Source organism: Catharus ustulatus, chromosome 8, assembly GCF_009819885.2.
Source record: "Catharus ustulatus isolate bCatUst1 chromosome 8, bCatUst1.pri.v2, whole genome shotgun sequence".
In the NCBI taxonomy this organism is placed as follows: domain Eukaryota; kingdom Metazoa; phylum Chordata; class Aves; order Passeriformes; family Turdidae; genus Catharus; species Catharus ustulatus.
In genome coordinates this window covers 22,342,357-22,360,532 of record NC_046228.1, presented here as the reverse complement: position 1 = coordinate 22,360,532, position 18,176 = coordinate 22,342,357, and the positions used below count along the sequence as shown (strand labels likewise).

The following is an 18,176-nucleotide window of genomic DNA, read 5'->3' as shown; positions in this document are numbered from 1 at the left end:
CAACAAATACATTTCTTTCAATTCATATATGATATAAAACCAAGAAAAGAAGGGAAATACAAATAACAAAAAAATGCTGTATAGTGCCCTTCCATCAGTGTCCTCCATTTCTACACTTCAAGTATAGTTAAAATTGAACACTGGCAGGAAAAGATAGCAGTTAGCAATCCTACAGCCCAAGAAGATGGACCGTACAATCTATGACAGACTCTTTTTGTGTTGGTCCCCCACTCTTCAATTCCTAAAATTAATAAAATTGACTACAACATGATTGGGAAATTAGAGTTCAGCATAAATTCCACCTTTGGAAATCCAGCAACTGTGGATTTGATAATCTAGGGATGAAAATGATGCTGATGAATAATTACCAAAACACAGATTTTATAAATACACTCTTAGTGGTCACCATGCCCATATATATTCAAGGGTTCTTCACACCAGAAAGCAATACAAGAAGTCTCAGAATCATGTTAAAGTAAAGGGACTGCCCCACAAAAAACCACCTTGGTTCCTTCTGAGTAGCTTCACAAGGACCTGTGAAGGCACCTGTCATGATGGAGATGGAGCAATCTGACAGGAAAGAGCCTCTCCCCAAAAAAACAGGCTACTGTCACTCCCCAGCACTGGTCTGGAAAAAAACCTCAGGTCTCAGCCCAGGTGTTTTTCCATGCCCTGGGAAGAGATTCAATGCAAGTTCCTCCTTCAAGCATGTTAAAAGGCAATAGACACTCCACAGATTCCTAGTTCCTACAGATTAGGAAAAGGCAGGTAGGAAGACAATACTGAACTCTGACACCTGGGTTTTCATGGAATCATGCATACACTAACACTGGAAAAGACCTCCAAGATCATCAAGTCCTACCTTGGAAAACGTTGCTTCATGCTTTGCTTTCCTGTCATGCCAATACAAACAAAATCTACCAAGGGAGCAAAAGACTTCCATCAAAACAATCTGTTTTAAAATTAACATTGCTTTCTATCACATCAGCATAAAATCATACACCATAAGAACCTGATGTTAAAGTAATTTACCATAATCAAAATATTTTAAAAATCAGTATAATAATTAAGTATGTAATTCAAAGTAAATTTCAGGCTTTAGTTGTTGAACAAATAAATTTAAAGTTTTAATTGAGAATAGAGGCCTGACTATTTCTGTTGCCTCCATATTTTTAGTCCAATTACCTGTGAAGACAAAACCATGACGGGCTGCAATTTACCGTACTGGAATCTACAGAGCTTAAATAATATAACCTTTAATAAAAGTGCAATTGTTAAAAGAAAAAAACAACTCCACTCCTACCAGTTCACTGTGTATAGGTAACACCTGACTTCATAAACTGAATTATAAACTCAGTGCCATTTCAAGGGGCATCTACCTCCCCCTCAACACAAGGGCTGGGCCTGGCTGTGTAGAAGTGCTGGAAATTCCTGGACATCAATCTGTCCATGTCATGCCTACATTGCAGCCATCAGCCTCTGCCATATGCTCCCTCTTTTGTCCATAGTGGAATTTGATGACAATTAGATTTCTGAGGCACACATAATCTGCTCAAGCCACAAAAAAAAAGGAAAAAAAAAAGAGTAGTTTACCTCACACATGTGAACCCACATGGAGTGTTTTGAAAGAAAACAGAAGTGAAATATCACAGCAAGCATGCCCATAAAATATTCTTCACTGACGCAATTAGGCAGTTTGTTAAAATAAAAAAACAAAACAACAAAGCAAACAAACAAAAAACCCAAACCAAATCACAAATAAGTTAAAAAAAGAGAGAAGGCCCTACTGGAGTCCCGAATGCCGCCACAGTGGCCACCAGTGACCCGCTGCCAGCCCCTCCCTGTTTGCAGGGACCACATCAAAGCACCTTTGCTGCCTCCTGGCCTTCTACAGAGCAGCTTCAGCCACTTAGGGGGAAAAAAACCTAAGTAAAGGCTTGGACTTAAAACATTAAAAGAAATAAATTGAGAGGATTTTGTCTGGAAACCTTGTCTTGTCCTTACTGAAGGCTAAAATAAACTTAATTTTTGTTAAAATTAAAGCAAAAATTAAATCATCTTATTATGTAATTGGAACTAGGCCTCAGGCACTAGCAGTAAAGAAGGGATTAAGGCCTCCACCACCTGGGTTGTCATTCTCTTGGGCCCCATTACCACCCCCTTATTCGTTTTTATAGCCAACAGATTAAAATGCGAGCGTCGCAATCTTTGATCTTTCACTTGCTGACACAAATCCTTTCAAGCCTCCAACGTTTTCTGCTGAGGTAATTAGTACTAATTAAAAGGTTTCCAACAGCCTTTGCTCTACTTTTTCCCTCCAAAGAAATTGCTTTTACAAGTGCCTTCCATCTTTGAAATGTATGCATCGTTCACTTTCTTCTTTATCTGACTCCCAGAGATCAAGTAGATTAGTGACTCCATTATTCCCCAAGACAAAGCCAAACAACAGGTTTTTACTATCTTCCTGACCTGTTGAGGTGCAGGGTTTATATTCAGAAACAAGTGCCTCTGCTAGTATTAAAAGACAGTCCAATTATGCATTAACAGACACAATGCGGGGTTTCTGCATTTAAGAATGGACATCATTTAAAGATGTTGTATTTTCTCAGAAGAGAGAGAGGCAACCGTTCACTAATCAAACTGACAAGTTGTAGGACTAATAACTGGTCTTCCTTTGTTTTCTTTTTGTGTTTGTGTATCAGGCAAGATGCAAACAATTTCTTTCTCTTCCTCCCTCCCCCCTCCTTTCCACTTTCTTCCCAAATTTCAGTGATTTATGTACATTTGTTAATTTTAAAAAAATATTTAAAATTAAGTACCCCCCTGAAAGATTCCAAAAGCCCAGAAAGCCATGTCTGAAGAAGTTTTGGTCACTATAATTGAGTAATGTGTCCTGCTACAGGCAAACTGATGGCTAGAAATATAATTACAGACATTAAACCACTTTTTTATAGTGCATCTAAAGTACTAATGAAACTCCAGGACTAAAAAAATTAAAAGCTGCAGCAAAAAAAAAAGGGAACAATACTTTGCAATGAGAAAGAGCTGTGTTTTGAATTTACAGGTTTTCAAATGATTGTTCAATCGACATGGGCTCTATATGGATCATTTTTCTTTATGAAAACCTGGAAGCTTTATGCCTGCTGTGATAAAAATAAATTACACTTCATGCAGCAAAAGTGCTATTCAAAAAAGAGGACAGTTCTCAGGCTCTTAAAGTTCTCACTTCCTATTGAAAATGACAGCAGCTCTCTCTCATGCTGTAGTATCTCTGGCACAATAGATCAGAAATCATACACAGAGCCACAAGATGCTATGTAACTTATCATTACACTCACAGGGGTGTATTCTCCTCTCGTGATGCAAGCACAGGGCTCCTGCTGGCTCTAATGGGAGCTGCACGTGCACACCAAGGGCAGAAACAAACCCTCACTGCATCCACTTTTCTAACCCCAGCTAAGTTAGAAAAGTTTTAAATAGCCAGAAGGAAAAGTCAATAAATTGTCTCCTAATCATGCCGGCTCTTCTGCTTTCTTTTCACAACTATTCTACTATAGTAGTAATTTCTTTTTGTGTAACTTTCCTCAAGAGGATTTAAAAGCACTACAATCTCACCAGTTCAGCTATATTATGCCCCTGTGAAGTAAGTTTTATCTGACATACCATGCCCAAGGTCATATGGAAATTATATGACAGGGCCAGGAATTGCACTTTTCAGTATCCTGGTAGTTCCCTGTTTTAACCAGCAGGCCATACTCCTCCTCTATGCATGCACAACAACCAACAGCTCTACAAGCAGGAGCCATTGCCATTCAGTGATGAAAAGGTTTGGATTAGCCATTGGGATTAGACACTCTGCTGAAAAAAAGGGTTTTCACAAATACAAACCTCAAAAAGAAGAAAGCAAAACCAAAGCAATATCTATGAATCACCTAAAGAAATAGCTTTAGTCTCTTTGCCTCTTTAAGGCATGGCCATCATTGCCAGACAACCCCTGCAAAACCAATACAAGTTCAGGGCATACCATACCTCAGCTCTCAATAGCCACAACAGATCATGTACAGTACAACGGGTCATGTGGAAACCTCAGCCTAACCTGGGCAACTCTGTAAGCCCTGCAAAAACACATGAACACTGCCTCTGCTAACAGAGCAGCCTTTAGAAATAGAACAGCTTTTTCTACACTCAATATAAAGTATCTTGGGTGGAGCCTTTATGTTTAGCAAATGTTAAATTCTCAGATTTCAATTACATTTGGAACTACAAATTCTGAAACTTTTTCAGACTTGGAATTTGGGACCAGAGCATGGAGAAGATAATCTAATGAAAAAAGGGAAAATGTATGTATCTTTCCATATCCAAGATCATAATTTACCATCATTAAAGAGAACATGATATTAATGTAATATGATAGAAGCAATCTGCCATATTCTCACCTATTACTAAAATAGCATGTGACTTTAAGGCAAAATCAACATTAACAACACACTTTCTGAAGATTCTTTGGGTCTTTCATCTTATGAAATCTGAACTGTTCAAGGAAAGAAATTTTACTAAAAATAGGAAGCACAAAACCCCCAAACACTATGCAGAGAAAAAGCAGTTACAGAGAAGCAGCCTATATGGAAAAGGGGTGCCTGACATGTAGAATCTATTACCAGGTATCTTTCATTTTATCATAGCCACACTCGTGGACAAAGCAGAATTATCTCCACAATGAGCAAAGGAGTTGGGTTTGCTTTGAAATTATAAACTCCTATTTTATTATGTTTCTTCTTTCAGTTGACCTTTTCTTGTTTATTCCTACTTTTGCACATAGAAACTGGTTTCATATCCATCAGAGATACCGTCTTTAAAATTAACAAATTTATGTCTCAAAAATGAGATGGCCAAAACTGTCTCATGAACCAAAAATTAGAGACAAAACTTTAGGGAAAATAAAATCCATAATTGTGAAGCTCACAATAAAATTACATGCTGGCAGCAGAGCAGACAAAGTTAACATACATATTACAGCAAAAGTAGGAAAAATGTTTAATGCTTCAGAGACTGCACAAATGAAGCCATCTCAATATTTACTGAGGAGATCAAAAAGTAAAATGAAAAAATGGCGTTTTCTGGTGTGCAAAATTTGCTTGGCTATATTACAGGTTTTAGATGTCTTGAGATCTAAACCAGTCCTTGCTTATCAGAACAGGAGAGAAAAGGGACGAAAAAGTCCATATCTTCCCTAGGTATTCAGTTGTGTGTCTGTTTGTCAGACTGCAAACAGTTGCTGTTGCCTTAGGGTTTCATTATTCATCTACTATGGGATGCAAGGACCACGAGCAGCTGGCCTTTTAACATGCAGGAGGAAAGGAGGGAAAGCCCTCCCATGCAAGGGATATCAGACCAATTTGGGGTGCTTTTACCTTTAATATTTATTGAGGTGGGGGTTGAGGGGGGAATGCATTATATATACTATACCATCTTTTCCCTCCTTCTTCCCCAACCCCAAAGGTTAAAAAAATGCATCAATAACCTTCAAATCTGCCCTACTCTCTCAGTAGACTGTGGATGCATTGAAAAACCTGTAAAGAAACATTTCAATTTGAAGTTTCCAAGAGGTAATTATAAACAAGAGAAAGGGAAAAATATTTTTGAAATTATGAAAAATACCCTGACAGTGACTCCCTTAGACTCACATTTAGCCCTTGAAAAATATTCTGCCAAAGGGTGCATTTTGACAGGGAAAAGATGAAGAGTGGAGAGAAGAGGCAGCAGTCTGTCATAATTGATGACACTGCAATGCAAGCTGAAGTCAAGACTGAATATTTACAAAATTCATTCCGGGTGAGATTTTTAAAGGAGGGAAAACAACCAACAGCAGACACAGATGGACCCAACCTTTTGAAAACATAGTGGACAGCAACAGACACCACAATACAGTCAACATAATCTCGTCACACATGCACAACAATTCAAGGGTCATTTTCATAATTCAGGATGGTATGAAATTCAATATAAAGAAATTTTTTTCTGCAGGGATCTGTATGTCTTTGTTTGGATATATGTTTTATTAATTAATTTTAGAATGAGACTGCTGAGCTGAGTCCCTTTGGCCGTAATAAGACTTCAGTGTTAGTAATTTTCACCCCAAATTATCAGTTTAAGCTGAGCTCAGACCACCAATTTGCAATGTTAGAGTGTAATATAATTAAGCCAATCTGAACCTAGGCAGCCACACTCTTATGTTCCTATTCTTTGCTTTTACTGTTTGACCTCACCTCCTCCTCCTCCCTTCAGCTACACCCTGACCCTCATGCAGCCCCATGGTTAAGTTTAGGGATATGATCCAGTTAAAACTGAGCTGGAAGAGAAGGCAGAAAGTAGAAGAACTGCAGTGAGCTAAACTGCCCCAAGTTGTTACTGAGGACTAATTGATTGATAAAGTGAACATATTTTTTGTAGTCCTGGTCCAGCTGCCAGGGAAGAAGTTCTTTCCAAGCAAATTCAGCTGGCAGCTTGCCATCAGATTCAAAGCAGAAGACAGGTTCAAAACCAATTGGAACTACACTTGCCCAATTATTAGCAATGAACTGTCCGAGGTCAGGGCAGAGGTACATCAGTAAAAAAAAGCAATTCTGCTCCCTGTTCCACAGGGATCCAAGAGCTCATCTTCCAGAGTTGTCACTCCAGCACTTTTCACCAGTGCTGACTTCACACTTCATTTAAACAAATATGACTAATCCTATTCCCAAAGGAAATGCACTGGATCTATCTTGCTACCAGCACTACCAGCCGGGCCAGATGTATGAGAGATAACAAACCATCTCAACGTGAATCATCCAGCACTTATAAAATGGATAGGAATTTCAAAGACTACAAGAGTAGACAAAGTCAGGACTAGTATTACATAGGCATGAAAAATTATGCCATGAAGTATACTTGTGATGTAGAAAGCATTGAAAATTCGCCATTTAGGAATGTAGCTGTTCTCTGCATTTACTGTGTGTTATAACTACATGACGAATTGAGAGTTCTATCTACATATTTATATAAAATGGACAAAGCTTGCTTAAGTAAAAAACTTTAAAGTTATTTAATGTAATCCTCCCATCACTAACAAATCTTCCCCCAAAATTCAATTTCCCTTGTCACAAAACTGTAGAATCTTTTTTTTTGCCACAAACTGTCTGGTAAAAAAAATCACTTTGCATGCTCCCCCTACCCATTACTTTCAAAAAGTAAAAGTGGGTACAAATACATAACAATAACACACAGAAATGAACATGAAATGTGTACTTTCTAGTCCTGGGAGCCATACAACTTTGTCCAAGGCTATTCACAAGAAAGCCAAGTCCCCCAGATCTGTTTTGTGTTCCTAATACTTCCAGTAATCCAGCCTACTCCAAAACACCTACATGCTTTAAGCAGATGGAGCCGTTGCAAAAAATCCATCCAGGCCATTAAATTGTTTAGAACTAATATAGTGCACCTCCAAAACGTATACAGGGATTCACCCCTTCCATTTAAAAGTAACCCTGAACAAATTCAAATACTGCTTGTTCACCTGACAGGAAAGGCATATTACCCTGAAAAAAGAAACTAGATTTTCAGGTTTTCCAAACACTTCTAAATGAAGAAAGAAGAGTAAACTAGCCTTAAGCTGCAAGGTTATATCCCAAATTTGGTAGGGAGAACAACACAAATGATTTTTTTTTTTTTCACTATTCAAAAGAATGAGAACAGCCTGGATTAAAGCTAAAGGAAGGGTAGTTTTTGCTAAGCATTTCATTTGAATTTTGTTTGCGGGTATCTAAGATACAATATGACTTCCCCCGCTCCTATTTCAAAATGGAACATATGTAAAAATAATTGAGGAATATGTCATTATTTTTTCAATTCTTTAGTTTCTTAGCACCAATATTTCAATTATCATACTATCTAATAAATTGGGTGAAACAGTATGAAATGCTTCACTATTTTTCTACTGATCTTTCTCTCATTTTTATTGTTGTGCAAAATACAAATTCACCTATATCAAAGAATGTATGTGTATTATTTAAAAGAAATAAAAGATGGTAATTTTCAACTATTTATGCATAGTGGTGGTCTTAAAAATGACAGATGATGTGTCGGATTTTTTTTAGAAGATTTCACAGTTAAGGACAAGAATTTTTAATTCAAAGAATAAGCACAAACAAGAACATACAGAACTGCCAAGTCCATAAAAGAAATGCTACAGCCAGCACTAAGATACGCACAAATTCTATAATAAGAATCTTGGCATGCTCTTTTTGCTTAAATTTCTTATGACAGACATGCAACAATAAAATATTGCAAAGGCACAATATTCATTTTAAAAATTCAGTAAGTATATTTGAGGCAGAAAAAGCAGTTAGTAAGATTTTTCAGGCTAAGAACAGAATTATTCTCAGGGTTAAACCAGTATGTTGCATGAGAGGTTTGCTTTTAATTGCATGCACTACCATAAACTTTCTCTAGATCCTGAGTAAATGGGCATTTTATACCATTTCAGTTATTTGAATTTTACTGTCAATTACTTTCAGTTCTAAAAGGATTTTCTTTAATCCATTATTCTCGATCAAGATAATGATTTTTCAGAATTCTAACATCTTAGCATCACACTATATTGACCACCTTAGAAAACAGAGTGCCAGGTGTTTTTCCAGACACAGTTTATTTGTATTCCATAACTAAACCAAAGTATTCACAGTGCCACACACAGATGAGACTGTGCTCACTGGTTCCAGGTAGACCCTCTTTAGTGAATCACAGGAGGGGCAGATATCACCTAGTAGATTGCACAAGAAATAGTCATGAATTACACTTTCATATTATCCTTGAAGAAGAATAGTAGTAAAGCATATTTATTCAGTGTTTTTAAGACAGCTTCAAATGATCTGATGCAACAGACATTTTCTTCTGAAAAATCAAAAAGGATGAGATAATGCATTTCAAGGTCAATCGAAGCAAGGGTGCATCAGGAAAAAAAGTGTGTTTAAACCACAGCAGATTTAACAGCTTAACCAATAAAGCTACTCTAGCCTTCAGTCAATGGAAATCAAAACAATGATTTCAAACTATTTTATTCAATCTGCAGGCAGGATTACTAGGTGATAAAGCTTTTTCCTTCTTTACTAAAGAAGTATTTCTCCCATTTTTAAGATTTCTTTCAGTAAATTATGCACTCTTTCCAGGACTACAGCCACAAGGACACAGACATTCTTTAAAGTTCGTAGCTTTCTGTTCCTGCATTTATTACCACAGAGCTCAAATATTGACATGTATGCTCAGTAGAAATCTGAAAATGCAAGGAATTTTATTACATTCAGTAAAACTCATTTTTAAATCTCCATCAAGCCCCTCTGAGTATATAAATGGCATTTTTATTTTTCCTTCCTCAAATGATGCCATTTGCTAACATAAGCAGAACAAATGTAGGTGACCCAAAATACAATAAATTACTATATTCAGATTCTTTATGACCACTGAGGCTTTTCCTTAATAACCAGAAAAGTACTTATGTGCAATTGTAAAAATAACAATCATTAGAAGTTTTTCTTTCTTTCCTATCCCATTCTTCCCCTCCATTCAGATATGTACTGATTTTCTGAAGTCCAGGAATTCTTTAAAACAATATTTCAGGTTTTAACAGCAATTAGCATATTAAATATCAGTGTACAAGGGGAGTGTACAAAGCGATTCCATAGTAAATTAGTCTGAAAATTGTCCTAATTGTTATGCCAGATGACGTCCTCTACATTTTGTCTTGGGAGAAAAAGATCTTTCTGTCTAAATGCCATTATGTGTCATCCTAGCTGAGCCTCCTGCCTGGCGGGGACATTGAAGTTGTACAGCAGGAGCCGCTTCTCAGGCTTTAAGAACTACAGTAAATCTTCAAACAATTTATCCAAACAAAGGCCAGTGTGTGGAGAGAAAAATACACGGGAAGCAGATGAATAAGCAACATCAATTATGGGGGGGTTGACCTTTCTGCCCCACACCATGGCACAGATTTCACACCAAATCGCAGCAGATTGAAGTTGACATGCCTGGAGTGAAAACACTGGTCCTCACAATGTTGCAACTCTACGTTCACAGAGCTGTAGTAAGGAGAGGAGGAAGAAAATGAAGAGAAGGGGAGGGCTGTGTGAATGAAAAATCACATATAATGGGCCCGGGTTTATTTTACAGAGAACAAAATGGCTCAATTTGAGCACTTAGACTGTCAAAATTGGCTAGTGTGAGATACGAGAGGTTCATCCAAGGGGACACTTGAATCAGGTGCCTTCAGTGATAGAACCTAGAAGAAGGCATTGGGAGAATAAAGGCTTTTCTTAAAAACTTGTTAATGTTGTTAGAGATCATATTATTTCACATTAAAAAAAAATATATATATATACACACACACGCATAGCAATTTTTGTACATAGTCTCAGCAGCCAAGATTTACCCTCAGTTAAAATGACAGTGACCAGTTTTTACTGTCTCATGCAGCATTATTTTGCCCCACCACAACTCCAAATTAGCCCAGTTATACCTACATTTGGAAAGAATCACACCTCATCCCAGGAAAATATTGTCTTAACTTCCAAGGAAACGCCAGACTAAGTAATGTGAACTTTGAAACCACCTCAATTAAAATTCAAGTTTGGGCCTTTAGAAGAGTCAAGTTAAAGATTTCTTTTTCTAGATTGGCCGTAGACAGATGATTATTAAATATTTATAAGTCTTTGAAAAGGATTGAGTGCTTTTGCTTTGTTTATTGTGTGGAGCTCCTCCTCCCCCTTCTTTCCCCCACTCCTTCTTTGAGGGATCTATGAGTGATCATTTTATTTGAATGCTTCACCAGTTGGTTTGTGCAAAGACAGATCAGTCAACCCTGTGCAGGCCATTTCACATCAATGGAATCTCTTAACACTGTTGCAATAGTAGCTTAAAGTTTAATATGCAAACAGATCAGCAGCTTTTGTCTCGTTCCACAGGACATTAATATACAAACTGCTACTATTTCATGATGATGGTAACTAAACACCACCAGTTCTGATTCAGACTGAACAGATTAAAAATAGATAAGCTCACAATAACATTTACATTGATCCCAACCTTAGATACTGTCATTAAAAAATTCTCAACCAATTAATCTACCAGCAAATTTTGCTGCTTAACTGAGAAGTCTAGGTTTAAAGAGACTGCCAGACATCAGAACTGTAAACATGTGTTTCTTAGTGCTGAGAGCTTGCTGAATTCAATTTTTCAGCTTGGGCACAAGTTTCACCACTGTCAAGAAGAAAAGCTACCACCTTTTCCCCAGGTATCACATCTGTAACACTCTCTCCAAAACTACTCGGACCTTAGACCTCATTCTATCTGGATGAAAAAGAACTGTGAAGGAAAAGTCACAGCATATGGAAATACAATACTGTACTTTCCCAAAAGTCCATGAGCAATTTCAGAGCCATCCAGTGAAATCCCATATTACTGCAGGTTTTAGATTCTGTGCTGCTACTAGGAAAACCCATATTTTCCTCTTAAATCAACATCTTTCCTAAAAGTACTCTCCTATTTTATATATATATCACATAATACAATGAAAGGATTAACTGAGAGCATAGTAGCACAAGTGGGAGCTTTACACTCCAGAACAACACCGCTACAGAGTTAAGAGAGGCATTTCCATGAACCTGAACAGATTATCAAGCTTGCAATACGCATCTCATGATTTCTAAATACACCTATATTGCAAATTATTGCATTAGATTCCACACCAGCTAATCCCTAGAACTTCTCAAGAGCTGTTGTTCAACCCTGCAAGCACAAGATGAACTCTTCAAGTCTGACCCACCATATGTGCCGGAGGTGATCTGGAAAGCACTGTAACTAGAATATATAGAGGTTTCAGCTACAGGAGAGACATGCTTCAAACTCTGAGCACATAAACAAAATTAATATCTGTGTTCTGATCTCTATCTGGTTTCCTTTAGACCAGCACAGCTGCATTTTTGGTAGGACTGTGTTTTTTGAGTTTGGTTGTGGGCAGTTTTCTGGAGGCTAAAACTTATTTGAGGGAGAGGTTTTCATCTTCTTTATGCCAGTTGCTGAAACTGTACTCTGTCTTTGCCTTTGAGCATAGTTAGGTAAGAGCCTGATTACTCATTATGAATCTTGGAAAGGAGGGCTCCAGGTAATTCTTCACAACAGGTCTGCATCCTTTTTGCTCCTTTGCTATCAATTCCACATATTGTGGCAGCAGATCTGCTGGTTGGCTGATGTATTTGAACCACCCAAGTTTTCTGAAGCCTGCCATGGTGAAAGCATCTCAAAACACATTGGAGCTCTCTAGCCCTTGCAAGCATGTTGTGAACCAAGGAGCTTAAGCCTCAAATTGTAACTTATAGGCCACAGTCACCAGGTCAACCTTTCACAATTACAACGTAAACAGAACAAGACTAATCATCAGGAAGGACAAATTAAGGCAGACACCCTGTGCAAGATCAATCCCTGTTAGCCAGCCATCCAACCAGAGGCACATTGGACAGTAGCTCTAAGAAATCCTTTGGAAAAATGCTGATGAGTGCTCACTGGCAAAAATGAAACTTACGGAAAACAACGAAGAAAGGAGGACCTGAGTACTCAAACACTCAGAATTAGCTAATTCTCTTGCAAAGCAAATTGCCTAATCTACCTCTAATAAAAACATAATATTTTAAGAGCAAAAAATACTGGAATTACTATATCTGTCACACCCTTAAAAAAAGGTAAGAAAATTCTGGCATGCACAGCAGACAGAGCCAGCTTGCAGGGTTCAAGCGAAAACATCCAAAGCAGGAAAGCAAGCACCACAAACATATAACAGGGTTCAAGCCTTTGCCCTCTAATACTGTCCTATGTTACTTGATCAGATACAACTGGAGAGTTGGGATTCGTTTTTGTTTCATGGAGAGTTTATGGCATTTACCTTTCCTATTACATCGGACTGTGCTAGGAAAAGTGAAAAGGTTCTGCATAGCCTATGTGAATTACTCCTCTCTCTATTAGTTCTGTAAATAAAATGGGGCCAAGTAGACTATTTTAGCTAGACAGTGCACTAGTATATTCATATAAATATAAATACATCCACAGACAATACACATACACAAGTACATGTTCATTTGTACATGCAGATATTAATTGCCTTACACAGAGAAGCTACGTAGGTCTGGCAAACCAGACTCTTCTAGCAACATCTATAGTCCATTATTTTAAAAGTTACTAGTTATTTGACAGAACTAATACTTATGCAAGGCATAGTAGTAGAAACTGTCTTCATTTCTAAGATTTCACACATTCCCTAATTAATTCAAGGGGACTTACAGTTTTAGATAACATTCTTCCTTTTATCACCTGCCATCTAGCAGTTGGTATAATGTCAACACTTACATTTTTTTTCCAACTGAAATCATTTTTAAAACATTTTTATCCTAAAATGTTCTCCTCGATTTTTCAAAAATTATCTTAAAGATAAGAGATTTCTTTCCATTTCAGTCCCACAACAACGAGAATGTCAGCACAGCTTTTTTGACAGACAAATTATTGAATCAAAGGAAGAATATGCCATTAAGCCCACAGGTTAGGAAGTGTCAGGAATGGTTTAAAGAGATATCCCATTTATCTTCAAAACATGCACGGAATGTCACTAATGTGTGTTTATCATGTATAATCAGACAAAGAAAATATCGAAATAAAGTACTCCTGCATACAATAGAAGTCTCCTTCCATCTCTCAAGATATCAGTGCTATTCAAATAGAATAATAATGATGAAACCTCCTTTCTTGAAAATGGAAATCAAGTGAAATGTAGATAGAAATGATTTTTTTGTAGTTGATGTACGTTTCTAAAGTGCATTAACAGGAAATCCAGAACTTTTTAGGTCAATTATATTGTCAGTATTGTCAATGCCACTGAAATGAATACCTAAGCAGTGCATATTCTTGCTGGGTTAGAGAAGAAATCCTGTATTCAATTACTTGGAGAACAGGAGCTGCCGGCACATTCTTAAATTCTTGCTTTGTTTCAACCTTATTTTTATTTTTAATAAGTCAAAAGGCATCCAGAAAACATATAATTATATATGTTTTAAAATCCACAGTCTCCAATGTTTTCCTGTTTAATTTTTGTTTTTTCTTATAGCATACATTTTTAAAACCTATTTTTCATGGCCAAGTGCATCACAAAACACTATGTCACAGCTTTCATAATCAATTTTCCAAGACATGATGTGACAGGTCCACAGAGTTAACTAATATATAGGCTCAGTATAAGAATAGTAGGCAAAGGTTTTTTAAACATCTGAGAGGTATTCGAAATAAAAATGGTGATGACATATTGATGGGATAGGAGGTTTTGCCAGGTGAGATGAATAAGTGCATCAGGTGCACCCTCTGGAACATGCTGTTATTCTTATGAACAGATTCCTGCAGATTTCCAAGCTACAATCCCAGCAGGAGACAAAACAGGCACCTGATCTTTCCATCACTCTCAATGCTGTATTTGTGAACAATTTTTGTTTAATGTGAACTTTTAAGAGGCCATATAGAAGGTAAAGTGTTTTATGAGTGTCAAAAACCAGAAGGAGTCGGTTATGTAAAACATCACAAACTGAAAAAACCCAAACACTTGGCATCCTCCACATACAGAAAAAAAAGAAGTCTTGTAAGAAATCCAACAAGCAAGAGGCCTCTCAAAAGACTCACAGTACTCTTGTGCCACCTCACCTGTACCTTCTGGCCTTTTATTTGGGAGCCACAAGCAGCTCAGCAGCTTCGCGCACTGACCCGCACTGTCTGCCACAACAGGGTTCTCTCTCAAATCGGGGTCTCCCTGCTTTCCACGGCAGCCCTGTGATCAGCAAAGCCCTGATAAGAAGCACACCCTTCAGCTGTACAGCAACATTCCTACTCCCCCCTGACAAATGCCCCAATCTCCAGAGCAGCAGCTGTCACACAGTTAGAAGTGCATGCACGGCACAGGCACTTACCTGATCCCCAGGTCTGCGCCTCCTCTATCATGAACAAATATCGCTCCAAGAACGGGAAACCCTGAAGCAGAAAGGATGTTCCCCAGAAGATAAAGAGGAGATTTAGAGGGAGAGAAAGCCTGTCTAAAAGAGTAACAACAGAAAGGGCAATCAAAACTTATGAGAATGACAGTAAAAGAACTCAGCAAGTAAGAGACAGCAAGAGATAAAGACAAAGCAAAGGTGGACAAGGAAAGGGAGCACAATAAAGCTCCATTAAGATATGTTTCATACTGTCTGCTGGGGTTCACACCTTGAAGAAGGCATTTGCCACAAATGTATTTTTATGCCTTGAGAAGTTAAAACACTGTACTTGAGCAAGAATTCAGTGAGAAGCCCCCAGATGCCTTCTCTTACAACAACCATCACATGTGTACCTAGGTATTCAGGTACAGTTTCTCTTACTTCCACTACCAGTTAAGGATTTTTAAATTTTTAAGTTCACCACTACAATCTTTTCCCTCTCTTTTACAATTTAGTTCACAGAGTGAAAGGAAAAATAGCACAAGAGAAAAAAGCAATGATCATGTAAAAGTTTGTGCGTGTTTGGGAGGAACTTGCAGTAATATTGCCAGGCTGGGTTATTTCTCAACAGAGAATTTTTAATGGTTCTTAATTTCATCCCATTTTTTTCCCAGATATGATGCTGAAAATGCCTTTGGTCAAAACCTGGTAAAACATGCTCTTTTAAAGATCTCAAAAAATACCCTGTTTTCCTAAGACTTAAAAGGCTGAATTATTTTCCTCTCAGAACCATACGAAAAGTAATCACGCCGAAGAAAAAAAAATCCACTTAATGTATTCTTGTGCATTTCTAGGACATATTTATACTCTGCACATGCACACACACTAGTAATACATGGGGGGGTTTGATTCTTTAAAAGCTGTAATTAATTCTTGATAGCCAGAGACTGTTTGGGGGGAGCGGGGTGGGTAAGTGCATGGAAAGGTTGGGGGTTTTATTCAATGACAAAAAATATTTTCCCTGTATTCTAAATCATGTTATATTTGTATTTTATCTCATTCCCTTGCAGGATACAAAACCTATTTATTTTCTAAAACATAAATATTTTTCAATACAGTAATCATTGTGAGCATAAATATATATATATTTATATATATGTGTTGTGACTTGCAACACTAATTCTAAAGTAGTCATAAAATTATTGTCAGCAGCATTGCTGTTTCTGAGGTTGTGACATGTTTAGGTCAAGTTTTAAGATGTGGATCTGTGAAAAACAAGCACAGTTCCTGGCCTTATACCTGTCTTCACTGAAAATGAATGTGTACATATAGGTCTGTATTAATAGGACAATGATTCTAAAAATTTGCCCTCCGTGGAGTTCCAAAAACTATGTATGTTCAGGCTCTGTTACCTTTCTGTGTTTTCTTTACTGAGAATTTCAGAAATGGCAGATGGTTTTTGGGCATGCATACTGATATGCTCAAATGCAGGCCAGAACACTTAAAGGAGGAGTAGCTTCCATCAAATACTGATTTTATCTACACCAAAATCTACAATATGAAAATTTCTAATGTACACTTGGTATTACTTACTAGCCCCCATTTTCTCAACAGAAATTTTCTGTTATTAGAAAAATTATCTATAGCTAGGAATTTATATGAATTATTTCCCCAACATTATAAATTAATTTACAAACCAGTCCCAACAAGATTAAACTATACTAAGTTCACAAACAAATCTTTGCTCAAATGCCTCATTATAAATTTCAAAATTTCCATTTCACTCAAGATCTCAAGATGTAAGTTTGGAATTGGAAGCAGCTCTTCCCAAAGGTCACTGCTTCACTTCACAGTTTCCTGTGAAAAAATTGTTCAATGTCTAAGAAATCTGTGGTCCCCTGCAATATACCAAGGGAGGTGATGCTTCTCTGTGATGCAAGACAGACTCCTGCTAAAGCAAGTTCTGCTGTAAATGCCCATTGTCCCCAGTTTCTGAAAAACAGAGATGCAGATGAACATCTTACCTCCTGGAGAGTTGCAGGTTAAAAATAAAATACATGTATATATGGTTAAAAAAATTTAATACAGTGAAAAAGTAAATAAAAAATAAATCAAAAGAGCAGTATAAGACAGCATTCAACTCTTTGCCTCTTGAAAATTTAAATGAATACTCCTTGAGAGCAAACTACAAAATGCTAACCTTGAAGTGTTGAGTGGCAGAAAGAATTATGGGTTATTGTACTGTCAAAATGCCAGACAGCTGTATGTTGAGTTACCGTGTTATTTAGACAATCAGAAACTTGGAAGCTAATGTGACATATTTTTTTCAGTGTGAAAGCTCCTGACATGCGTCATGATAATTTCTAAAGGGACAAAATGTTATATAAAAAACATAGTGCCTTTATGAAACTGCCTAACAGGTACAACACTGTTGCAAGTAGAATTCACGCTGAATACTATAGATAAGTAGGATTGATTCAGGACATTACTAAAATTGCTATTACATCATTCTGTTGTTCATTTTTCTATACATTTTATCACTGTCATACTTGGAGATACTCTCATATATAGAGTCTAGAATTCCCTAGCTATTTGTTTTATGTCCTTCTGCTTAAACACGTTTCTAATTTTACCCCAAAGAGTCCCTATAAAGCGTTATTTGAAAATTTCCTGAAGAGAAAATCGGCTGTGTCACCTACTCTGAGACTGGCAAAACCCACGTCCTTTGTGAACTGACATGGTTCAGAAGATTCCAGAGCTTTCATGATTCATCTCCCTCATTTCACAAGATCCAATAGTTTTTGTACCTAAGATTAGCTCAGTCTTATACACCAGAATACTAAATGTTGATAATTTATTACAAGCTTAGATTAGTCTAATATTAATGGGTTAAAACAGCACTGGGATCATCCCTATCAGTTCATACAGTTCCCCACATTGACTTAAACAACATTAAGGAATTGCTTCAGCATAGACTACACAAATGGTAAGATTTCCTGTGCTTTTTAATTTGGTTCTGACACTGAAACAATTTACTTCATCATTTCTGAACACCCTTTCATCAATGGCAGATCTTCTTATCATTCATATGCCCTTATCCATATAACTCCCTACCAAACTACATCATGTAGTCACCCTTCATGAACACAC

The 18,176-nt window shown here is 37.2% G+C and overlaps 1 protein-coding gene across 3 annotated transcripts in view; it reads right to left on the bottom strand.

The window, feature by feature from the left end:
• Positions 1-18,176, bottom strand: part of LRMDA (leucine rich melanocyte differentiation associated) — a 644,658-nt gene that overhangs the window by 286,373 nt on the left and 340,109 nt on the right. For 2 of the 3 annotated variants that reach the window (XM_033065664.1, XM_033065663.1), the window contains exon 3: positions 15,024-15,146. The exons of the other annotated variant lie outside the window; for it this stretch is intronic. In XM_033065664.1, the coding sequence (XP_032921555.1) occupies positions 15,024-15,146 (123 nt within the window). The remainder of the gene's footprint in view (positions 1-15,023; positions 15,147-18,176) is intronic. 3 annotated transcript variants of the gene reach the window in all.